The following is a 26,835-nucleotide window of genomic DNA, read 5'->3' on the forward strand; positions in this document are numbered from 1 at the left end:
TACATTTAAACAAGATTTAATTCAATTTTGCATTCAAATTACGTTGTAAGCAGATAACCATTAAGATACCCCAGTAAACAGACGTTGCATGTCATCACTGGCTATCTAATCAGAATAATTAACCACACATTTATAAATATTAATTAATCACACTTCTATAAATATGACGAGTTGAGATTATAAGTTCATTTACGTTTCCTTAGCTTTAGCTATTAAAATAGAAAGCACATAGCGAAGGTATTATGTGTTTTGCTGACTGTTCCCTCGGGTTTAGGAGCATTCTGAAGCTGTATACACACAGATATTAGAGATTATATGAAAAATTGACAAAACGTTAATTTTGTGTCTAAAATTACAATTTTCAAAACTTTTATGAACAAAGACCGTTGGTTTTGAATCCATTGTTAATAATTCAGTACATGTATAGTAGGATTCTTGTCTTATTTTACATGTAAACAGAACTTATAATCAATTTGGAACTTAGGATTGTGTACCAATTAAAACAAACCATACCAGTGTGAATTGTCTAATATAATGGTTATACATGAAAGTGAATGGTGCCCTAGTATCATAACCACAGGTTACAAACACAAACTTAATCATGATTTTCAGAAAAGCGAAGAAAACTTTCAAATCATATGTTGAAATACCTTACTAAATTGGATCTGTTTTATAATAAGCTACAATTAACTTGAACTATAAAGAAAAACGATAGATAAACAGAAACACAACAATTAAACAAAAACTTACCACACAGCCAAAGGGAGACAACTGTAACTACTGATACAAAAAGCCCATATCAGTTCTAAATCTTTTGATCTTTGTTTTTTCTGTTTTACAAATTCTGTATTTCACTAGATCAAGAGCTAACAATTAAACTTTAATTACCAAAGATGGCGAAATGAGAGCAATTGGTGCAAAATGTTTCATTTGTTTTTCATGTAAAGAAAAACTAACTTAATTTTGAGATTTGCATTTGAAAATAAGTTCGTGAAGATGGACATTTGGAAATTTATAGTTTGAATGGAAATCCCTATCAAACTAAATTCAGGAAAGGATGTTAGTTTACTGTATTTACTTTGGTCAATAAATATAATAATTAATTTCTGTTATCATGGAAATAAGCAAGATTACGGCTGAAATAAGAAATTTATTAAACATACAACTGTAACACAGACAACCAAACAGGACAGGAAAACAACATGTTTACACCAACAAACAAAGGAACAACAACCACATGTAGTACCGCACATGTCAATAATGGTCAAGCTTGCATAGCGGTGTGGTTTTTAAGATATCACTACACAGCTGAAGAACTTAAAATGACCTTGTTTCAATTAGTCAGCTTAACCTGTCTTTAAATACGTTGTTTAGCTTGCCTTATATAAGGCAAACTAAAAATCCTATTTATATGAAGGCAAGTTAACCAGGCTATTTTTAATGTGCAGATACTAGTGTTACATCGACAGAAAATCCATACAAATCTGTGCCAATGTATAAATACGATTCGACAGAAAACTTATAAAATATTTGTGTCAAATTAAAGTGATCTACAAAGCACTTACAAAATTAAAAGCCAATAATTTTATCACAGTTATGCTAGCAATAAGTAATTTTCTACCACCAAAAAGTCTAGTAAGAAATAGATTATCATACATGTAAAAGATTAAAGAAAAAGTCTAGAAAATCTATATTTTTCCAATTTTAAAGCAGAATGTGGAGAACAATTTAATCTAGTTTACGACAATATTTTGTAGCTGTATATATGATTTTTAGGTTTAATATCATGTGAGCTTTATTGATATGAATAATGAAGGAAAATTTAAATCAAAACCAAAGTAAATGATGAAAATGTTAAAAGTTAAAAAAATCTAATAAAAATAAGGTAATTCAAAAAGAAAACACTATGATATAAAGATATATGATATGTACAATACATCCACAACAAAAAGGAGAAAATCAAAAAGAAAACAAAAATAGAAATTAAAATATGCTATTGTAAAAATGATTTTTTAAAAGGTTCATTCCACTTAGATAAACAACTTTTAATTAGAAATGTTCATCTTCAAAGACAAGGCTACAGTGGAGACCTTGAGGACCTAGGTTCTGCTTAATTTCCCACAGACTTACTGAATTCTGTCAATAAAACCTGGTGGAATCGAAACATTCACCTATCAAAAAAAACCACTTTTACAGTAGTGAGTATACATATTCTTCATAGAAAGCAAGCGAGATCAAGAGGCAATAAAGTGGGTGGATGTCAATTATATACATAACTAAACATTAATTATAACAACCAAGCCGACTAAGCTACAAAGAGACAGGAATTACTGCCCTTAAGGGTGAGTGAATAGCTCCAGGAACACCTCACATTTATTGAACGATATTTTGTTTAAAAAACAAGGAGTGCAGGCATGTGTTTATGGTTTGTAAACCAAACTGATGTACAAGACAGTAAACATATACAAGACTGAGGTCCAACCACTATAATTTTACAAAATCCCACTCACTTGAAATTCTACAAAAAGCATGAAAGAACGCATCAATCATCTTATAATTATAGACTATAATTACCCATATCCAATCTACACGATGTGAGAGCAAAACCTCACTTACTTTCTGTCAATGACTGTGATTGGATACATGTGTCTATGGCTGTTATTGGATAAATGTCTCTATGGCTGTGATTGGACAGTTGTATCTATGGCTGTGATTGGACATAATCATGAGCATGTCCCCATGGCTGTGATAAGATACATACATGTGTCTAAAATAATTGACACCACAAGCAAAGCTTTATGTATGTTATGACAATAAATGCTGATGTGAAAGGCACACTTCTCTTTAGATACAGTTTGCATCTCAGCAATGACAGAAATCTCAATAGCAAAAACTGGCTCTGATTTCGCAAAACAAATTTAAAGTCACCATTTTTTTCATACAAGTTAAATAAGAAGAAAAATTGAAGACAAACGACACTTTTGTTTCGAGAAATAAGAGCCAGGATTATTTCTGGTAATCAACATTAAAAAAATGACAAGTTTTCAAGTTTTCATTTTTAACATGAAAGTGGTAGTCTACAAATCAAATCTAACTCTTAAGAATCATGTCCAGATATGACATTCCTACATAGAAAGATTCATCTATCATGGCCTGGTTGTGAGGGCAGTATTGCCTCATAATTTTATCAAGGGATGGAATAATCCCCGAGCCAAGGGAACCTGAAAGGGAGGTAAATGTAATATTAAAATAGGAATATCTTTCTGATCAAAATAAGATGACTTTCTACTTATTATTCTGGTAAGTCTTTCTTAATATCTTACTGCTAAAATGTAAAACCTTTTATTGCACATTTATTAAAGATAACAGTTTAAATCAATACTTAGAAAAATAAAATTACTTTTTCTATATTGCACATGTGAAATTTATATATAGACAAAGTCTGTAAAAATAGTAAAGATTCTATATGAAAGAATATCTGAAGAAATTTTACAAGAAATAATATAAACTATGGTGAAAGTTTACAGGAAAATAGTCTATAATGAGACTTTACACCGGAAATGATATTACATACCGGGTATGACTTAATTATCAAGTTTTACGGATTTTTTTTCTCAACCCCCACTCCATCCGCTCTCAAGACTGGAGATTGATAATGAAATTTTTAAGTTTCCTTAATCACCAGGAAGTCATGTGTTTAATGTTTTAGTAATTATATAACCTAACAACTTAGAAAACAAAAAACAAACTTCCATCAACAGATCATTGTGAAACAAATCAAAATCACAAGTAAAATCCTTATTACAAGTACAATGATAGCTATGTAAATCATCCTAAATCTACATACAGCAATGTACTGTAATCAGTGTATAAAATACACAAAGTATGGCACAATGTATGAGACATCTAGTTATAAAGAATTTCTAAGCCTTAAAGTCTTAACACTATGAGAATAAAACTACAAACAAAAGCAGATATATGTAATGGTAAATGATTTATCTGCTAAAAACTATACCACCATGAGAAATATTTCAAGACAAAAATCTCCAAAATGTTTATGCTTATAAAAAAAACCTGGATTTCAACATTGAAAATAGGATAAAAAATATCTTTTTTTTTAATTAAGATTAATATACCTAGTCTAACTTCTGCTAACATTAATGTAATATCTACTGGTATTTATCAATTTTCAGTTTTAGTCTTAAAGTTTTGAATTGTATATTCCTGTCTATAGCTAGAATAAGATCAACTTTGTGAGAAGATACAATGGAACATTGTAAAAAGCTACATGCCCAATGCCTCTCCAGAAATTTCACTAGCATACAAAAGTAATACAATAACAACATGTAATATATTAATCATTTACACACTGTGACTTTAAAACAAACATGTGTAAATATTCATTTAAATTAAGTAATAAATTAGATATTCTATCATAAAAGCATTAATTAATAAACAAATTACATTAATGTAACTATGGTAACCAATTACTGTCAGAATTTATCGTTATTGTAAATACCACAATCATCAATTAATCAAGTAATCAAAGTCTGGTAAATTAAGCTTGTTTAAATGTAATTGAAATATTTAACTACAATTTATGTTATCTATATGGGAAAATTAATTTCATATAACTTATTACTCAAGATCTCTGTAGATTGCAAACAAAGTAGTTATTCAATTGTAAAGATCCAAATACATTCTGATTAAAGCATCAGATACATAGTAAATATAGTACAACACGTAGTTATAAATTCAAACTGAAGTACAAATTACAATGTAAATGAAGAACTAATTATAATATAATTAAAGTTTAAAATTCATTGAAATTTAGATGACCTGTTATAAACTTACTGCAGTTATACACCTGACAACAAATTCACACAGTTAAGTTATCCACAGAGTACCCATGGCAGTATACATTCCTTGAATATACTACAATCTACACTGTATGTGTACAGTACAACTTATAGCACCTATCAATTCACCTTCTAACAAAGTGTTTGCCTGTATCACAAACAGCAAAAAATGTAACATCTCGCTACATTGTGTCTATAATTCAAACCTTTCAAACTCTGAATAGCAGCATCTGTAAGTCTTATTGAAGATACTGTACATGTATTAAACTCAATAAGTGCCCTTCACCATATCATGGAATTATGTTGTGCTGAAGGGCTTTAAAGTAAAATTTAAAGATAGTATAATGTGATGTGTTTGTGAAATTTTTGCATATTCTCTTTTTTTCATACATGTCATTTAAAGTGAACAGTCGGGCAAAGAAAACCAGTCTAAATGTGTTCATTGGCATTCCAAACGTCTTTACATATCAAAAAGGCCCGTCATATTCTGCTTATTTTGTCCAGTTTTGATCATTGAATCTATGGAAAAGCCCCGTGTAAATTTAGCAGTTCTAAAAGTAACTCTTTGAAAGCAAGGCTGCAGTGGAATCTCAAAACAGCATATTAAGCAGGGAGAACATTTTAGGATTCCTATTATATTTGATATAAATTAATTTCTTTGCATGCAGAGCAATTTTGACATGAAATTTTATTTTCTATTTCATGAGAAATTTACGAGATACATCAACACCATTTTACCGACTTTAGCCTTCATTTGCCTGACAATTCACTTAAAAGCTTAATTTTAAACATAAAACATAACCTACATAAAATTTCAAGGTCTTCTACCAATAAAACCCACTCTCAGCTGAAATGAAGGGAAGGGTTATATGTATAACTAAGCAATTTCGTAGATAGATAGACTGCACCTATTTTGGGCACGGATCATGATCATTTTAAATTTCAACTTTTTCATCTGATAACTGTTATCCAACTTTCTTCCACAGCTATTACATTTTGTGATTTTAATTTCAAATGAAGTTTGCAAAGATTAAAATTCGTGGATCACAAAAATTAATGGAAATTTCTATCAATAAATATGATATAAATGGTAATTCATGGCGATCAACGTTCGCAAATTTACTTGGGTCGCAAAATTCAAGAAAGTAAATTGCATGCGATAGACAGTTGGTTTATGTGTTATAACAAAATGGTAGCTGAATATCACATCTATGATATAAATAACTTGCTCATGCAAAACATTTCAAAATGATGATAATTGAAGTACAATTCCAAATGAACACATAATTGCATAAAGATCTTAACTAGAAAGAACAGATATATTTTTTCCCAAATTTCGTAATTCTCAAAAATAATATTTTTCTCCTGTCCAACGTAACCATTTTGAAACAGGTATAAACGAAATGACATTACATCCCTGAATTTAGAAATGTGCGAGATGGTAAGTGCACAGCTCACAGTGGTGACACAGGCAGCTGGGGTCAGGTCAAACTGTTGTGTGTTTTTTAAAGTCCAAGGAGGCTGAGTTAACACAGTAGCGGACACACGTAGGCTTGGGTCCGTCGTCAAACACATGGCCCAAGTGAGCACCACATTGGCTACACATAGCCTCAATACGCCGCTGGCCTGTAGCAAGAGAAACATTATATGTACTCCTCCAGACATTAGCAAGAGAAACATTGCATGTACTCCTCTGGGCATTAGCAAGAGAAACATTGTATGTACTCCTTTGGACATTAGCAAGAGAAACATTATATGTACCCCTTTGGACATTAGCAAGAGAAACATTATATGTACCCCTTTGGACTTTAGCAAGAGAAATATTATATGTACCCCTTTGGACTTTAGCAAGAGAAATATTATATGTACTCCCCTGGACATTAGCAAGAGAAATATTATATGTACTCCCCTGGACATTAGCAAGAGAAACATTATATGTACTCCCCTGGACATTAGCAAGAGAAATATTATATGTACTCCCCTGGACATTAGCAAGAGAAATATTATATGTACTCCCCTGGACATAAGCAAGAGAAATATTATATGTACTCCCCTGGACATTAGCAAGAGAAATATTATATGTACTCCCCTGGACATTAGCAAGAGAAATATTATATGTACTCCCCTGGACATTAGCAAGAGAAACATTGTATGTACTCCTTTGGACATTAGCAAGAGAAACATTGTATGTACTCCTTTGGACATTAGCAAGAGAAACATTGTATGTACTCCTTTGGACATTAGCAAGAGAAACATTGTATGTACTCCCCTGGACATAAGCAAGAGAAACATTGTATGTGCTCCTTTGGACATTAGCACGAAAAACATTATGTACCCATTTGGACTTTAGCAAGACATTAGCAAGAAAAACATTATATGTACTCCTTTGGACATTAGCAAGAGAAACATTGTATGTACTCCCCTGGACATTAGCAAGAGAAACATTGTATGTACTCCTTTGGACATTAGCAAGAGAAACATTGTATGTTCTCCTCTGGACATTAGCAAGAGAAACATTGTATGTTCTCCTTTGGACAACAAGAGAAACATTTTTTGTAACATTACAAGAGAAACATTGTATGTTCCCCTTTGGACTTTAGCAAAAGAAATATGTATGTTCTCCTCTGGACATTAGCAAAGAGAAACATTGTATGTTCTCCTTTGACATAATAAGCAAGAGAAACATTGTATGACTTGGATTCATAGCTTTAGACATATGTAGCAAGATGTAAGTAAGAGAAACATTGTATGTTCTCCTCTGGACATTAGCAAGAGAAACATTGTATGTTTTCCTTTGGCCAGAGACTGGTGACCCAACTCATGTTACTTACTTGTGGGGTAATTAATCTGTTTCCCAATCTATCAATTAACCAGCAGTCAGTGTCTATTGCTAAACTCCAGACTTGAAATGTGTATATTCATAGTTGGTGTGTTATATTGTTGTCATATCCAACCTTAAATCACAGACTTCTGGACAAATTCCACTCATTTATAAGTGTTTTACAAATTGATTAGATTTGATTTCTTGGATGTGCACATCATGAAGGAGAAAAGAAAAGGAAATCCAGTTAAATTGATGTTGTATCCCAATGTTTACTCCAAGTCAAAGAAGGTTAGAACAAGAGTCTATCTACTTCATTAGAGCTCTGGAGACTCGGAGGTTGGGGCTACCAATACCTTATATTACCATTAACCATCCATGGAATTTCATGTGGAACCTTGGGGCATTAAGGTCAGTGGTTCTATTCTGGGTCCTCTGACTTTTCACCACCTCATACATTTCAACATACATCCTCATGACCATGGCTGTTTATGGGATGTAAAACAAAACAAAACAGACTGCTCCAAGCAGTAGCATTAGCAAGCTTCATATTGGGAGTTATCTCCCTTCATATACAGAGGTACGGTATTTGCATGGATACTAGTATACAAATGTAGATGTCATTAATATCATAAATTTCGTGTAATACTGGATAAAGTGCCAATGTTATAAGTTGTATAGCACCAGTTAATCTATTGGATAGTGGACAGTTACATAACTTCAACTCCTTCTTCAGAAAAAGGGAGAGCAGAAAAAGGGAGAGGTGCTTATAGAGGGAGGGGCGAATACGGTAGTTGATTTAGTGAAATATTTCATGAAAAACAAAACTCTTTTCTTTAGAAATTCAGTTTTATTAGAATATGAATATTACAACTGAGTATTGCTCTTGTTTGGTTTATTTATTTCAGTTAAAATTTATTCTGCCAGTTTAGAGTTCTGGTTTGTAAAGGTTCTTGGTGTTACTGGAGGGAGTAAAGTCGAGAGCAGCAGAGTTAATACAGTAACGGAGACCAGTTTCTGTTGGACCGTCATTGAACACATGACCAAGATGAGCCCCGCACCTAGCACATGTGACTTCAACTCTCGTCATACCTAGTAAAGACAGGGTATAGCTCTGCAGATTTCTGAGGGTTTTTATTTGATGATGACTTAATGCTAGAGCAGATTCTATACAGCTGAAATATGATTCACACCGCTCAATAATATAATTATAGCCATAATACTGACTTCTGTGAAAAAAAGATTTTTTTTTTCTAAATAACATTTAATGAAATTTCATCTTATCCACACTAGAAGAGATAGTAATACTTGTCGAATAAATTTGTTTCCTCACCCCTCATACACTTTAAATACAAATATATTTATCTTCATTGTGACGTTTCTTGCCCCTTAGTGCCCTGTAGATTTTATATCATAAGGTATATGTATACCTTTCGATTGTGACATATCTCACCCCTGTGGACTTTCCCCAGATATATTTAATTACCTTGCGACGTGTCCGTCATCAGTTTCACACTGTCACTCTTGGAGACATCGGAGAAAGAAGGCCATCCGGACTTGGAGTCGAACTTGGTGTCGGAGTCAAAGAGAGGGTTCCCACATACTACACAGTGGTATAGACCCTGGTCACTGTGCTTATAGTACTTCCCAGAGAATGCCCTGTAACGAAAGGGAAACAAAGACTTAGTGTTATATGTGAGGGAAACAATCCCAGAGAATGCCCTGTAACGAGAGGGAAACATAGACTTAGTGTTATATGCGAGGGAAACAATCCCACAGAATGCCCTGTAACTAGAGGGAAACAAAGACGAAATATTACATGCGAGGGAAACGATCCCAGAGAATGCCCCTGTAACGAGAGGGAAACAAAGACTAAATATTATATGTGAGGGAAACGATCCCAGAGAATGCCCCTGTAACGAGAGGGAAACAAAGCCTAAATATTATATGTGAGGGAAACTATCCCACAGAATGCCCTGTAAAGGGAGAGAAACAAAGACTAACAAGGACATAGTCATTCAGATCCCCCGCCAATGGAGATATCAAAGCTGAAGTAAGTTTGATTGTGGAGACTTATGTGTATGAAAAAAAAAAACAGGAAAAAATTGCAAAAAATGAAAACCTTAAAATAGCAAAAGGTACTACTAGACCATAAAATGAATGTGTCTATGAAGTGGAAATATCTCTGCTGGTTTTAGAGTTATGCTCCGGAAATGAACCTGTTACAAAAATATGATATTTTCAGCAATGTTTCTATGGTTACAGAAAAAAGCACAAAAAGTGAAAACCTAAAAATAGGAAAAGGCACTACTAGACCATAAGAACAATGTGTCTATGAAGTTTCATGGAAATATCTCTGCTGGTTTTACAGTTGTGCTCCGGAAACGATTCTTACACAAAAATCTGCGTTTTTCAGCAATGTTTCCATGGTTACAGAAAAAAGTACAAAAAGTAAAAAACCTTAAAATAGCAAAAGGCACTACTAGACCATAAGACTAATGTGCCTATGGAGTTCCGTGCATATATCTCAACTGGTTTTCCAGTTATGATGCGGAAACGAACCTGGTACAAAAATATGATATTTTCAGCAATGTTTCCATGGTTACGGAAAAAGTGCAAAAAATGAAAACCTTAAAATAGCAAAAGGCACTACTAGACCATAAGAACAATGTGTCTATGAAGTTTCATGGAAATATCACTGCTGGTTTTAGAGTTGTGTTCCGGAAACGATTCTTACACAAAAATCTGCCATTTTCAGCAATGTTCAATGGTTACAGAAAAAAGTTCAAAAAGTGAAAACCTTAAAATAGCAAAAGGCACTACGAGACCATAAGACCAATGTGTGTATGAAGTTTCGTGGAAATATCTCTTCTAGTTTTAAAGTTATGCTCCGGAAACGAACCTGGTACAAAAATATGATATTTTCAGCAATGTTTCCATGGTTACGGAAAAAATGCAAAAAATGAAAACCTAAAAATAGCAAAAGGCACTACTAGACCATAAGACCAATGTGTGTATGAAGTTTCGTGGAAATATCTCTACTGGTTTTAGAGTTATGCTCCGGAAACCATTCGTATGGACGGACGGACGGAACCCATTTGCATATCCCCCGCCAACTTCGTTTGGTGGGGATAAAATATAACTTATGAGGGGAAACAATCCTAGAGAACGCCCTATAACAGGAGGTAAACAAAGACTTAATATAACTTGTGAGGGAAACAATCCCAGAGAACGCCCTGTAATGGGAGACAAACAATCCCAGAGAAGGCCTTGTAAAGGGAGACAAACAATCCCAGAGAAGGCCTTGTAAAGGGAGAGAAACAATCCCAGAGAATGCCCTGTAAAGGGAGAGAAACAATCCCAGAGAACGCCCTGTAAAGGGAGAGAAACAATTCCAGAGAACGCCCTGTAAATGGGAGAGAAACAATCCCAGAGAACGCCCTGTAAAGGGAGAGAAACAATCCCAGAGAACGCCCTGTAATGGGAGAGAAACAATCCCAGAGAACGCCCTGTAATGGGAGAGAAACAATCCCAGAGAACGCCCTGTAAAGGGAGAGAAACAATTCCAGAGAACGCCTTGTAAAGGGAGAGAAACAATCCCAGAGAACGCCCTGTAATGGGAGAGAAACAATCCCAGAGAACGCCCTGTAAAGGGAGAGAAACAATCCCAGAGAACGCCCTGTAAAGGGAGAGAAACAATCCCAGAGAACGCCCTGTAAAGGGAGAGAAACAATCCCAGAGAACGCCCTGTAAAGGGAGAGAAACAATCCCAGAGAACGCCCTGTAATGGGAGAGAAACAATCCCAGAGAAGGCCTTGTAAAGAGAGAGAAACAATCCCAGAGAAGGCCCTGTAAAGGGAGACAAACAATCCCACCAGAGAAGGCCCTGTAACGGGAGAGAAACAATCCCAGAGAAGGCCTTGTGAAGGGAGAGAAACAATCCCAGAGAACGCCTTGTAAAGGGAGAGAAACAATCCCAGAGAACGCCCTGTAATGGGAGAGAAACAATCCCAGAGAAGGCCTTGTAAAGGGAGAGAAACAATCCCAGAGAAGGCCCTGTAAAGGGAGAGAAACAATCCCAGAGAAAGCCCTGTAATGGGAGAGAAACAATCCCAGAGAAGGCCTTGTAAAGGGAGACAAACAATCCCAGAGAAGGCCTTGTAAAGGGAGAGAAACAATCCCAGAGAAGGCCCTGTAAAGGGAGAGAAACAATCCCAGAGAAGGCCTTGTAAAGGGAGAGAAACAATCCCAGAGAAGGCCTTGTAAAGGGAGAGAAACAATCCCAGAGAAGGCCTTGTAAAGGGAGAGAAACAATCCCAGAGAAGGCCCTGTAAAGGGAGAGAAACAATCCCAGAGAAGGCCCTGTAAAGGGAGAGAAACAATCCCAGAGAAGGCCCTGTAAAGGGAGAGAAACAATCCCAGAGAAGGCCTTGTAAAGGGAGAGAAACAATCCCAGAGAAGGCCCTGTAAAGGGAGAGAAACAATCCCAGAGAAGGCCCTGTAATTAGGGAGAGAGACAATCCCAGGGAATGCCCTGTAATGGGAGACAAACAATCCCAGAGAACGCCCTGTAATGGGAGAGAAACAATCCCAGAGAACGCCCTGTAATGGGAGAGAAACAATCCCAGAGAAGGCCCTGTATAGGCAGAGAAACAATTCCAGAGAACGACCTGTAAAGGGAGAGAAACAATCCCATAGAAATTTCTGTAATGGGAGAGAAACAATCCCAGATAACACCCTTTAATGGGAGAGAAACAACCCCAGAGAAGGCCCTGTAAAGGGAGAGAGACAATCCCAGAGAAGGCCCTGTAAAGGGAGAGAGACAATCCCAGAGAAGGCCCTGTAAAGGGAGAGAAACAATCCCAGAGAAGGCCCTGTAAAGGGAGAGAGACAATCCCAGAGAACGCCCTAAAATGGGAGAGAAACAACCCCAGATAAGGCCCTGTAACAGGAGAGAAACAATCCCAGAGAAGGCCCTGTAATTAGGGAGAGAGACAATCCCAGGGAATGCCCTGTAATGGGAGACAAACAATCCCAGAGAACGCCCTGTAATGGGAGACAAACAATCCCAGAGAAGGCCTTGTAAAGGGAGAGAGACAATCTTGTGATCTTTATATAGAGGTGGTTGGTAATAGGCTGGTTTAATTGTACATTAACAGGTCACCTATGTCGTATTTCCAGGGAAAAATTGTTGATAATATCTTAGATTTGGAAATCCTTATTTATAATAAGTAAAAATTAGACTTTGATTTAATATTAAGAAGAAATATATTTTCAGAAAGATTTATAGACCCACTATCAAAGCCTGGAGATCAAACGAAGGATTGAAATTGCTGATATCGGTTATAGATAATGTATACAAATAAGTGTATTCAGCAATGAAACCCATCCCTTCTATCTGTATCATAAATCTGTGTATCGCCTGACAAACTGTTGCTATACCACACAATGGCGGGTGGAGCACATCGTTTACTTCTCACCTACAAGATGTTTAATCAAGCGTTAACTGTGCACAACATTACGGATATAGATATCGAGGGTCAAAGATCTGTGGGAATCTCATCTCCACAACTTGTACAACAGGTTTATAAACATCAATAAATCTCCACAAACAACAATAAACAATCGCTCCGTAAACAATATATAGTGATAGTAATTATCCTGTCACTATCTCTGTGATTTTGAAATTACAACATAAAAGGTGTTTATTTGCCAAATCAGTGCTTCAATCTCATTCACTATCAATGAATTTGTATGCGTCAAAATAACATTCATACAAAAATGAACGTCAAATCAATGGCAATGTTATATAGTGTTTACACACCAGAAACATAAAAACAATAAACAATCAGGAAGCTTCCTAGATAATATATCATCCTGTGTGATCTTGGTATGGTAACAAAACCATGATTGTTTAAAGTTTAACAATGTATCAACTCAAATGTCATTTAGAGTTAGTATTTCACAGTTATCTTATGTTACCTGATACCTAACTAACAATACCACTTTCACAAAAGCAGTTATATCATCTTTACAAACACAGTGTCTTTCTTCCTCATGGAACTTACAATTAAAAAGAGTTTGATAAACCTGACTTATCTTTCCCACTTTGTATAATTATGTGAAAGTCAATTTTCCTCTATCGTATTGATCCCATTTGATCGTATTTCGGTAATGTTTTCTGAGATTTTTTAAAGCAAAAATCACGTAACAATATTTTACTCAATCTTAGTCCATGTGAATCGATGGATACAAATAGTAGCTACATGCAATTTTTAGTAAAACTGAATGTGAGTTACAAACAGAAAAAGTGGATTTTATCACAAAACCTGCAAAATTTTCAGTTCTCACCCAAAAGAACTAGAACTTCTTTAACAAAGTTTCAATCTGTTTTGACGATGCAAAGATTGACTTGATCAAGTTTCAGTTAACATCCAAATGTTCATACCATTATTACTGTCACTCTAACTGCACAAAAGGCCAAGAGGGCCTGTATCGCTCACCTGGTTTTTTGTTAGTAATTATCACAAGACTCTGACAATTAGAAAAATAAGCAAAATTGACTCCCAAAGTTTAATTTTGAATCACAACCATACAATCATGATATTGATACCATACAAATATGCTATCTAATACATAGGTTCAGAGACAAAGTAATTTATATGAAAGTAGTAGCCTAATTGACCTTTTTGACCTCGCATCTATTGCCGTCTAAGTCCCGGGGTCAGCCCTATCATTTGTACAATTTCAAATCCCAACCCTATAAGGATGCTACCATTGCATTATAAGTGCTCTTCCATTCTTAGTTGCAGAGAAGAAGTCGTTTATATGGAAATAGCTAAATTAACCCCTTTTGACCCCACCCTTCAGGCCCCCGGGGGTCAGCCCCATCATTTGCAAAATTTTGAATCCAAACCCTATAAGGATGTAACCATTGCATTATGAGCGTAATCCCATGTTAAGTTGCAGAGAAAAAGTCATTTATATGGAAATGACCACTTTTGACCCCGCCCCTCAGGCCCCCGGGGGTCAGCCCTATCATTTGCACAATTTTGAATCCCCACCCTATAAGGATGCTACCATTGCATTATGGGTGCTATACCATGCTTAGTTGCAGAGAAGAAGTCATTTATATGGAAATAGCCAAATTGTCCCCTTTTGACCCCGCCCCTCAGGCCCCTGGGGGGTCAGCCCTATCATTTGCACAATTTTGAATCCCCACACTATAAGGATGCTACTATTGTATTATGGGTGCTATACCATGCTTAGTTGCAGAGAAGAAGTCATTTATATGGAAATAGCCAAATTGACCCCTTTTGACCCCACCCCTCAGGCCCCCGGGGGTTCAGCCCTATCATTTGCACAATTTGGAATCCCCACACTATAAGGATGTAACCATTGCATTATGAGCGTAATCCCATGTTAAGTTGCAGAGAAAAAGTCATTTATATGGAAATTGACTACTTTTGACCCCGCCCCTCAGGCCCCCGGGGGTCAGCCCTATCATTTGCACAATTTGGAATCCCCACCCTATAAGGATGCTACCATTGCATTATGGGTGCTATACCATGCTTAGTTGCAGAGAAGAAGTCATTTATATGGAAATAGCCAAATTGACCCCTTTTGACCCCACCCCTCAGGCCCCCGGGGGGTCAGCCCTATCATTTGCACAATTTGGAATCCCCACACTATAAGGATGCTACCATTGTATTATGGGTGCTATACCATGCTTAGTTTCAGAGAAGAAGTCGTTTATATGGAAATAGCCAAATTGGCCCCATTTGACCCCTCCCTCAGGCCCCCGGGGGGGTCAGCCCCATCATTTGTACAATTTTGAATCCCCACCCTATAAGGATGCTACCATTGCATTATGGGTGCTATCCCATGCTTGGTTTCAGAGAAGAAGTCGTTTATATGGAAATAGCCAAATTGACCCCTTTTGGCCCCGCCCCTCAGGCCCCCGGGGGATCAGCCCCATCATTTGTACAATTTTCAGTTAGTAGCCCATAAGGATGCTACCAGTCAAATTTTGTTGAAATCCAACCAGCGGTTATGGAGAAGAAGTCGATTGTTGACGGACGCCGGACGCTGCGGTATCCCATAAGCTCACCTTGGTCCTTCGGACCAGGTGAGCTAATAATCTTTCTGATTAAGTTAGAATTAGAATTATAAATTCCATAATACTGCTACATGATGCCAAACATAACCTTGGATACACTGTATAGTTAGCAATCAACCAATAATAGCAGACAGACCATCCAATTCCCTGACCTACCTTTCAGTGGCACGCTGTTGCGTGACACGGTATTGCGTCGGCGTGAGCCTCTCTTTGAGCTCAGTTTTGGAGACTTTGATGGGACATTTTGAGCTCCCGGGTGGAGAACATTCCTCCTGGAGACGTTTTAGGGTGGGTGAGGCTTCACGCTGTGAGGTAACTAAATGTATGATGTTCATCCAGACGATCAAGGAACCTGCCAGTCGCAAACCCAGAATAGGCATGTACCTAGGTCTAGGGACGCTTTAATCAGTCACAACCTGTAATGTATAACAATTTTAACTGTTCCATTAACATTAAACATTTAGATTTTATCTAACCACAAACATATTTTACAGAACTTTGAGAGATCAAACATCAAAATGATGAGATTAACTCTTTTACTCCTGAAGACACATTTAGACTCTTTTAAATCAAAGACTAGACCAGTCCATTATGACATTTCAGGGGTGGATGAGTTAATTAGCATGTGACACAAAACATATACCTTATTTGGAAATCAATGGATATGTTCCATGTGTGATGATCAAGAGGTTGTCCACAGTTTGGGATGTGGAGAGAAACCTCAGTACCCAGAGTGCAACAATAGACCAACAATACCTCACAACTGCCCAAATTATAAAATAAAATGTTTCAATATAACAAAGTATAATAGATATCACAATTCAATATGCATCATTATAATATCGAGGAACTTCCTATAATCAAACATACAAAGTACATGTACTGTTGACAGAGGTAGATATGTTACTTACCTTTTCACTGTAAAATTCACACTTAAATGATCCCCTATGGTTTGAAATATATATATATATACTCCAAAATCTACTGATCGAGACATGAACTGAAATTGATCAATTCTATATATAGCCAATTGTCCCACAATAAATGGGCTGTAGGCCTTCAACCTAGCATTTAAATCGAAATTAAAATCAAGAGTGAATGGCTTTTGATGAAGCTCACTGACCACGAAAACAAATTGACCACGACATGAGGTTAATTGGTCCATAAAGGGTGACACAAGGAGATTTGGCACCTGATAGAGCTATTTATACCATGGTCAGGGGTGACCATTAAACCGTGTGTAGTCAGGAGTGACCATAAATATACCATGTGTAGTCAGGGGAGACCATTATACCATGTGTGGTCAGCGGAAACCATTATACCCTGTCAGGGGTGACCATTATACCGTGTGTGGTCATGGGTGACCATTATACCATGGTCAGATCTAGAGATGACCGTTTATACCGTGGTAATGGTTGACCATTATATCATGTGTGGTCAGGAGTGACCATTATACCGTGTGTGGTCAGGGGAGACCATTATACCATGTGTTGTCAGCGGAAACCATTATACCCTGTCAGGGGTGACCATTATACTGTGTGTGGTCATGGGTGACCATTATACCAAGGTCAGATCTAGAGATGACCGTTATACCGTGGAAATGGGTGACCATTATATCATGTGTGGTCAGGAGTGACCATTATACCGTGTGTGTGGTCAGGGGAGACCATTATACCATGTGTTGTCAGCGGAAACCATTATACCCTGACAGGGGTGACCATTATACCGTGTGTGGTCATGGGTGACCAGTATACCATGGTCAGATCTATAGATGACCGTTATACCGTGGTAATGGGTGACCATTATATCGTGTGTGGTCAGGAGTGACCATTATACCGTGGTCAGGGGTGACCCTAAGGACTTTACTCTGATACACGAGGGACCAAAACCTGTCACAGTTTGTGGTGTCAAGAGTATAAATGACAATTAACTATAAAGTGAAATTGTGAAATCATCAGATCTTTCCTTGACCTCAGATACAGTTTAGTGTGGTTAATTAGTCTGATTTCCTATTAAAAGTCAGTTCCTTTTAAGGATGTACCTTATACCTAATGCAGGTATTGGAAATATGGAACTGAAGCCTGAGCACCCAGAGAAAAAATATAGAATTGTGGCAACTATCCCACATGGGTTTCATATATTTGCAACTCAAGGGAATGTACAGGGGCAGAATGTCAAGATAAAATAAAACTCTTTAAAAATGTGCCCAGAAAAAGGACATTAGAAACAAGACTTTTTAAAACTCTATACATCTAATCATCGTTAGAAAACAGTTCGGAACAAAAATGTTGATTAAGTCACAATTAAAATAAGTTGTTCTACGTAATACCAGTAAATCTATTACATTCTAGATCACTGATAAAAGTCCTTGGTGGATCAGACATATATATTAGATGACAATATATCTGTATATTTATCAAAAAAATAATCCAGGAAAGATGTTCTCCCTGTAGTCCTTAACTACGTATCTACCAAGCTTCAATTATCAAATATTCTAAAGTGAAGAACAGCATGTATATATATATATATATATAACTTCTGCTTCCAGGTTAAGATCATATAGTTATGCGATGAGGATAGATACCTCGGTTTGTTTCAACTTCCTCTATAGTCCACGTTTACATATTATTCCCAATTCAACCCTATAACGGCCATTAGCTACAATCAATTACCATATATGTCTGTATTACGGCTCTCATTTCACTGATTTGCCTGCCTGGCTGGACAAATCGGTCAAGTTCAGGGTGACCGATGACCACAATTGATGTAAATAAAATAAAGTCAACATGATTTAGGGTTTAAATGATCAGACAATTCAGCTGTTACAATGAATGTAGAGGTTATATACACCGTTCTATGGTAGTGTGTACCCACAGCCTTTAATTGTGATGTCACTGCGGACAGTGTCAATATTTAGTGGATACTGATCAAATCAGGTTTACCATACATATGGTAAAACATTGTATGATTTGTATATAGTAGATTACATTGTCATATCTATACAGAAGTTCACACAAAAGTAATAGCAAATTAAAATACAACTACAGTTACATTATGTACACCTGTCTATATAAAGACCCTCCAGGGGACAGAGGATAAACAGTCTTTATAGCCAAGTACACAGATTGAACTGTGTTGGTCACTTGGGACCATAGGAAAGTGATCTTATTAAGCAGGTGGTCTTTATACAGAGGTGATACATTGCCATGACAGGTTTTATCATTTAATATTTTCTAAACTGGTTTTCCCTATTCCAGCGACACAATTTGAATTGATTATATAGACTCCTAATTATAAAGTTGTGACATAAGGATGGATTTTCCATGCATGGACGGATCCTTAATAGGTTCATAAAGCGTCTTTTCTGACTCAACTGAAGTCTATATAAATAAAACGTAGGTCACAGTGACCTGGTTTTGGTATGCAGCACTCTATTTCATCTATTTAACAGAAACTGACCAAAATATCATATGTACTAACAGTACACTGTATCACCTCTAGATGAGCCTATTTATCAAATAAGATAATGTTCAGATTAAGGTAGACTGATGCAGACAAGACTTAACATAAACCTTTACATCGAGCTAGCGCTACCTCACTCCCAATGGTTTTCAGTAGGCCTATTGTCCTAAAACAGTAACAATACAAGCTTATGACAAGTTGTCAAGGAACTAATGAGATGCTTATTAGTGTATTTTTTTCTAATAACCAGATGCATTTGTCCTATCAGACAGTTTAGAGTTACACCAGTTAGAGAACTATAGGTTATTTCTGCCCACTTACAAATGTACTTATCTATGCCTGGTCTGAGCTACAACAGCTATAACCATCAAATAATACATTTAATACTTACCATATATGTAAAATCAGAATTTCATATGAAAACCAAAGTGCACTTAGTATATACCCACAATCTGTACCTTACAGCTATATATCAACACACATCCTGGTTCATGGTGTAAAACTATGATACTGCGAAAAACCCTCATAGAGATCTAGACAGTAACATTAGGCCACAGGTCTTCAAAACACACTGTTTCTATAGTGTTACATATATGACTCAGACGATGTACAAATAGAAAGTACACATTGTTTACTCGCAACAAAATGACAAGAATAACTCTGACAGTGAATTTCGTTTTTGTTGACTGCGTCAGCCAGGAACAAATGACTGCCGAGTTGGCAAAACAGTGAGGTAATTGGGAGGTGTTTATCAAATCAAATTGTGTACGTCACATGTGTGCTTTAAATTTAATTTCCCTATAAAATGATGCACTGCACAGATTACTGGTGCTCAATACTGATAACACCTTCAGCATACAGAAAATACAAACAGGCTGTGTTTATAGAGTTCACCTACATCTCTATATATACACTGACACTGTATATATAACTAAAAATTGATAACATACACTGAAAGGTATGTAACATTTGGTGGGAAACACTTTTGTGTATATAACTGATCTTTAAAGGCCCAATATCCGTATCTTTCTTATTTTTTTCATTATTTAGAAGAATGTGGAAAAAAAATCCTGTTGTAAATCATGCAGAGACAGGACTAAATCGAAGTCAAGATGAGAGATTATGATTCGGAATATTTTGAAAAAATCAAATAAATATTAAACATTGCTAGGTGGGTCCCACTTAGTCAAACAAGCCGAAGTTAGCCGACATTGTAATGTCATTGCCGAGAACATCATGTGACTACCGTAACTATGTAACGTCTGTCCGAACTCTTCCGAAAACGGGTCATGAACTTTCCGACTTCCGTTCGGCAATAATCGTAATTTCTATGGCGACCAGTTTAAATGAAGGCATATGTTGACATGTATCGACTTTCAACAACTGCTGTACCAAAGTTATAAAAAAAAAGCATTATAAATATTCGTTAATATATCTTAATTTCAACTACATCTACAAATACTAACAATATTGGAGTCGAATTTAACTTTGAATTTTTGTTGTTAGTTACGTATAGTGTGGCTTTTACTTAACTGTTAGATATATATCATTTGATAAATGATTACTATACACAGCTTTGGTAAAATTTGCCTCTACAGCGACCACCTCTGTACACAGACCATCTACTTAGTAAGACCACTTTATTTTTGGGTCCCCGCCATGGTCATTACAACCAGGTTTGACTGTATACACTGAAAAGATTGAGTGTAAGTGATTTCAAAATAAACAGTCTCTCTCTATATAGCCAAGCGGTCTTTATACCGGTCTAATTAATTGTCTGAAAAATATGGTAGGTTATGGTGGGACCTAAAGAAAAAATGTTTTATGAAGCAAGTGGTCTTTATACAGAGGTGGTCGCTAAGGCAGGTCTATAACTATAAAGATGTTTACAATTAAAATATCAACAGAACTTACATGGAAATGATCAGGTAACCTTCCTATATCCAAGACATATACAGATCTCTCACAACTTTATGTATACCTACCTCTGCTTTACTCGGTCAGAGCTCGCAGCATTAACATGAGGGTCGGTTATAGCTATAGCATCAACACAAGTATTATGCTGGAGTATTTTTATCAGGTTTACAACAAGAGGAAGACTGACTGAATAAAAATATAAGGAAACATTAATCTAAATCAATATATTGACCTCAGTGAATATTTAAATTATATGGATTAACATTTGATATGATGTACTATTGACACAGATGACAGGACATTTTTATTCATTAGGGAAATTAACATGATCTAATGAATATTCATAAACAAAAAACAAGGTTCCACCTGATATTTCAGATATATCACTAACTTAATTAAGGGACTGAATAGACTGGCCCCTTGTAAGTCTCTAGAATATTGAAAATATCACTAAATCTTGGCTTGGTGTTTTTTTTGTCCCTACTACCTGGTACATTAGTTTCAAACTAAGGGGAGATATTCTTGTGATGAACTCGGCTGAGAAAGTCTTATCAATAACTTAGGGTCTGATGGTCAGTCTAGGGCCTGAATTGCTCAGCTCTCCTACCATCTAAGTTATGTTAACATTATTTACTAAACTAGAGGATCTCAGATTTTATGCGAAGAAAACAGTTTAATATTGAAGATTTCATTTATATGACGGAAGTTGTTTTCACGGTGATCAATTTATTTTTCCATATTGACATTATTGATGTCAAAATGGTCATATTTTGATATCAATTACTGCATGATTAATTTTAACTTCATTTTTCTTGGTAATTAGTTTATATAGTGGTAGTAGACTGAGCAGGTTCTGAAATGGTAGATTGTATATGTAAGCGTATGATATATGAAAACATTTCTATATCTGACCCAAGCTTTCACTGCTACAATGTATCAATAACATGACTGTGTAAGACATTCAAAGTTCCCTACAGGGGGCCCCTGATGATTCTGTAAGACCTGGTATAATTGGAGAGTTTGAGAAGAGTTCTGTGGTTTTCTCATCATGTTGTTTAGACTCTAAGATCTTACAGAAAATCCTGCTGTTTCCATTTTCATAACAAACATTGGTAACCCATAACAATAAAACCTGTTAATGTGTAAGCTGAGGTCAAAGCCCAAAACCATGGCTTGTACCTGATATCATCCAGAGAATCTATGCTCTTATGTTCATTCCAAAAATTAAATTTTATTGTCAATATTTGTGAAACTTTAAATATATAACCTTTTTGTCTTTGACCTATTCTAATACAATGTATGAACATAGCCCAAAAATTGATTTAAAAACTAAGACATTCGGAGTATCATACTCTACACATGTAGCACATTAATGTACACTGAACTATCTTAGTTAGAATGGAGTGACAACAGATTGAACAAATCAGGTTGACACCTCTCCTTATGAATATGGTAAATACTTAATCAACTTTGTTTACTTGGATGAAAACTTGGAACATTAGTGTCTATAGTTAACATTTAAGGATGTACATTTTAATTATGTCTGACTTCTATAAGGATATATAAGGCTGTCACTATTAGCTGATAGAGCTATCTTAACTTGTCAGATACTTCACTTATAAATGATATAAATTTTACACTGGAGCAATCATCAGCTTATATATGTAATGAAAAATTGCAAATTTACTAAATTAATTTTCCAATCAGAAGAATAACAACATAAAGATTTTTTTACATTCATAAAATTGGCTTATGAGACATAAAATTCCTGTATTTTCTATCTTAAAATACTTATTTATAAAAGTTTTTTAGTTGAAAGCTGACAATGCTACATATACCTGTATCCATTGTCTCTAATCACTGTAACTACTGGTTCATCCGAGGTTACTACGTCAGTAAATTTGGTTTGTTTATTTTTACGTCCTATTAACAGCCAGGGTCATGTAAGGACGTGCCAGGTTTGTTGGTGTAGGAAAGCCGGAGTACCCGGAGAAAAACCACCGACCAGCGGTCAGTACCTGGCAACTGCCCCACATGGGATTCGAACCCGCATCCCAGAGGTGGAGGGCTTGTGGTAATATGTCGAGACATCTTAACCACTCGGCCACCGCGGCCCCTACGTCAGTAAATATTCCATTACATCAGTTTATAGGTTACTAAGTCAGTAAATATTCCATTACATCAGTTTATAGGTTACTAAGTCAGTAAATATTCCATTACATCGGTTGATCAGGACTGTTCAAGACTTGTAATGCCAATCTATAAACACAGACCTCAACCTATATATTTACTTGTGTCAGAGATATAAACTTGTGTGGTGGCAGTTATATATAATGTACAGCAGTTTACTACACTCCACCTAGTTCACCATTTGATAAACATGTTTTAACTAAAATAGTTTATTCTACACTGGAGCAGTGAATTAAGTTACACATGTAAAACTCTAAGCACAAGCACAACGAGGGTAGGATGTGGGGTGAGGAGGGGCGGGGGTCGATCATCCCAATACAAGATACAGGAGAACTGAGAACTTCTCTTGGCATCAATATTCAAGCAAACTTTTAAAGTTGTGTAGATATATAAACAAATCATGTGCAGGTTCCCTTGCAAATATCCAAACCTTAATCAGATTGACTCTCCATCTTTGTATACAGTTTTCTTTCATACCTACGGGTGTAATTCTGGCTGGTCAAGGGCAATACACTCATGTCGCCTGAGGCTGTATTGCATGGCTATCCATGCAATAAAGCCTCGTGACGCAATAAAGCCTCTTGACGTCACGGCATCAACAAAATTTCAATTTCTTCGGTAAAATTTAAACATTTTTTCCACAAACTTGACTGGTTTTACTATAAAAGATGCAAATAACGGAATTTTGGTTGAAAATATCGCGTAATTTTTCATGTTTGGAAAATTGACTTTCAGTCGTGGATTTCTTCGAATTTATTTCAAAATGGCGGGATATTATAGTTGTAAAATTGCAATAAAACGTCGAGGTATCAAAGAAAAATACTCTTTCATAAGTGGATATGAAGGATAGGGATATTTTACCCTCGGGGTCACAAAATGTAGTAAAACCCGAGGCTTACATTCAAAAACACCCATTTCTCCTCTGTACAAGAAAATCAAAGTTTAATGCTGTGGTCATGAAAATAAGGTTTTTGGATCCATTTCATGTTTGTAGACGGATCAACCGCCATACCATCAATTATTATTACACATGTATTTCACATTAAATTTTCTCAGTTAAAAATGAAATATGGCGTAAATTGCTTCACCTACGATTGTATCTCCCTGACACTAGTGACAGTGATTGATACTTAATCATTCCCCCTTGGTTATAATTTGGGCTGTAACGAGTACCCGGGTAACCTGTTACAGGTGGGGTTTGAGTCATACCCGGATCCGAAAATGTGTACCCGAACCCTGAAGCAGTTTTGTATTTTTAGCAACTACTCCAAATTACAAGTACAAATAAAATCTTTTACAAAAGTACCTTCATCTAGACACATATTTCTATAGTTAAACAGTATTTCAGTGATTAAATGTTGCCTTGTTTCACAAGCTGTTAACATCGATATCTACTCGTGCCTGATTGTCGATCGCGAGAAAAACAGAACTGCTGAAAGGCCCTCGATATCAGTATTGTTTACATCTTTTGGATATTACACACAACAGTTCAAATGATCACATTTTTAGTAACTAAAGAGTTCTTTAAGGTCAATTTTTTCGTATAATAATAAGAAGAATGTGTTATTGTTGATCTTACTATCAATGTCTAATGTTCTGTTATTACTCTTATAAGGTGTGGGTAACCGAGTACGGGACGGGTTACTACTGTCGAGTACCCAGGGCGAAAATTTTGTACCGTTATAGCTTAGCTCTAATCTCCAAAGGACTTTCAAGTTAACATTACTGATATAAAATTAATGATATTATTTATATGATTTTAAAACATCTGAGAGTTATCATTGTTATATTATTGATCAAACGGCAGCTATAATATTCAAGATATGGAAATACAATATCTTTGATTCAGCCTGACTACCATATACCAGAAACATATATACATAGAGATTGGAAACCCCTTCTTTGTCTTTGTTGACAGGCAGAGGGACCTTCAGTTTATAGGCTTTTTGCCTTGGCTAACTACTTTTAAGTGTATTCTTTGACAAATATTATTTTTGCATCAACAATAAGTTTCAACATTAAAGCATGGTTTGATGTGATCAGTTCAATTGATGATTGATATTTAATATGATTTATGAAAGCAAGAAAATAAGCAATTTTACTTGGTTTTTCGAAAATCAGGCATTCAAAATCGGAAGTGTGTTTTGTTCTATTAATAAATAAGTTGAAATATTATTTTTTCTATCCAAAATCATTCTCAAACCATCTGAAAATTACTGAACTTTTACAACATATCAAAGCTATTCTTCTATATTCAACTATTTAAGAGTTTATCTAAAAACCCCTAAGCACATACAGAGGTTCATCTGTCGATCGTAAAAATGGAGGATTGCCAATCTCTATGTATATATGCTTCTGCATATACCCAACTTAAATTTAAACCAACAATTGTTTTAGATCAAAATTCAATGACAACCATGCAATTATGTTAAAATAAGAGCTGAGTACTATAGTGTTTTTATTGTGTTAGCAACTTGGTATGAAAGCAATTGGACACAGACATAATGAAGCATGTTGACAATACGGGGGTTTCAATATCCCAAAACAATATGGGTAAAGTACCATTTACCATTGATTAGTCCCATCTTTCAGTGATTATGACGTCACAAAATTCAGGTCAAAAGATGATGTCACAATCAACGGAAGGAAGGACTACTAAAAAGATAGTAAATTGTTCTTTTCCAACATCATTTTGGGATCTCAAAACCACTGTATTGAATGAAAACACTGTTCAATCCCTGTTACATCTGATCCAGCTGTCAAAATCATATAGTATTTTTCAATCATAAAATAAGAGATTTTTTTAAATACATCTATTATTGAACATTAGAAATCTATTTAAAATGAGTACAGATTTCAAAACAAAATGAATCTTACACCAGAAGAAAATAATTACATGTATGTAGCGACGCACGTTGAATTACAAAGAATCCGTCAAAACAGGTGACGCACTGAAGACACTTGTCAGTCATAACGACGTTACATGATGTAGACTACATATGTGTTTACTCTTTCTGGGAAAGGTAATAAGCTGTGCTGTTTTATTGTGTGGCAACATCATTAGTCACGAGGATTGGAAGTATATAAAATTAATGCTAAATAGCCACGGAGTAACCAAAGACATAAACTGACCCAAGGATCATACATGTGTAATAGAATACGACGTATCTGATGTCCGATCGCGACCTGTCAAAAGATGCGAGATAAACAAACATTAGGCCTACAAAGTCGTCTATCACAAAGCCCTTCATACTTAGAGTGTTAGTGAATATGCTCCAACTACATCTATGTATAATAATTACATTTCGGTTATGATTTACCTGATCGCAAATGTTCCAATTCCAAAACAGCCAAGAAGGGCTTATGTCAAAACTTTCTGGAAGGACCCAGTCGCCATTTTTGGAATACACAGCACAGCGCTGTAGCATTTCCGCATCCGGTGGTGAGGCCTCCGACGGGGGACCTAG

At 35.9% G+C, this 26,835-nt stretch overlaps 1 protein-coding gene across 6 annotated transcripts; it reads right to left on the minus strand.

Annotated features, from left to right (window-relative positions):
- On the minus strand, positions 1–26,835 carry LOC138307006 (peptide methionine sulfoxide reductase MsrB-like). 6 transcript variants are annotated; one of them, XM_069247627.1, is made up of 5 exons: positions 26,689–26,783; positions 16,443–16,562; positions 15,956–16,215; positions 9,167–9,339; positions 8,517–8,772 (listed from the first exon to the last, which is right to left on the minus strand). In XM_069247627.1, the coding sequence occupies exons 3-5, from the start codon at positions 16,177–16,179 to the stop codon at positions 8,609–8,611; spliced, it is 561 nt and encodes a 186-aa protein (XP_069103728.1). In that variant the 5' UTR covers positions 16,180–16,215; positions 16,443–16,562; positions 26,689–26,783; the 3' UTR covers positions 8,517–8,608. The 6 variants fall into 6 exon arrangements, with proteins under 6 accessions (XP_069103731.1, XP_069103728.1, XP_069103729.1 ...); XM_069247628.1 differs by lacking the exon at positions 26,689–26,783 and adding an exon at positions 19,720–19,849; XM_069247630.1 differs by lacking the exons at positions 8,517–8,772; positions 16,443–16,562 and adding an exon at positions 1–6,485 and having other exon boundaries at positions 26,689–26,835.

This window comes from Argopecten irradians, chromosome 14, assembly GCF_041381155.1.
Source record: "Argopecten irradians isolate NY chromosome 14, Ai_NY, whole genome shotgun sequence".
Classification (NCBI taxonomy): Eukaryota; Metazoa; Mollusca; class Bivalvia; order Pectinida; family Pectinidae; genus Argopecten; species Argopecten irradians.

Bases quoted from the DNA above. Each gene is read 5' to 3' on its own strand.
- LOC138307006 (XM_069247627.1), bottom strand. From the start codon at position 16,179: ATGCCTATTCTGGGTTTGCGACTGGCAGGTTCCTTGATCGTCTGGATG. The intron at 9,340-15,955 runs GTAGGTCAGGGA...CTTTCGTTACAG, and splicing joins CAACAGCGTGCCACTGAAAG to GGCATTCTCTGGGAAGTACT. The intron at 8,773-9,166 runs GTAATTAAATAT...TGTCTTTACTAG, and splicing joins GATGACGGACACGTCGCAAG to GTATGACGAGAGTTGAAGTC.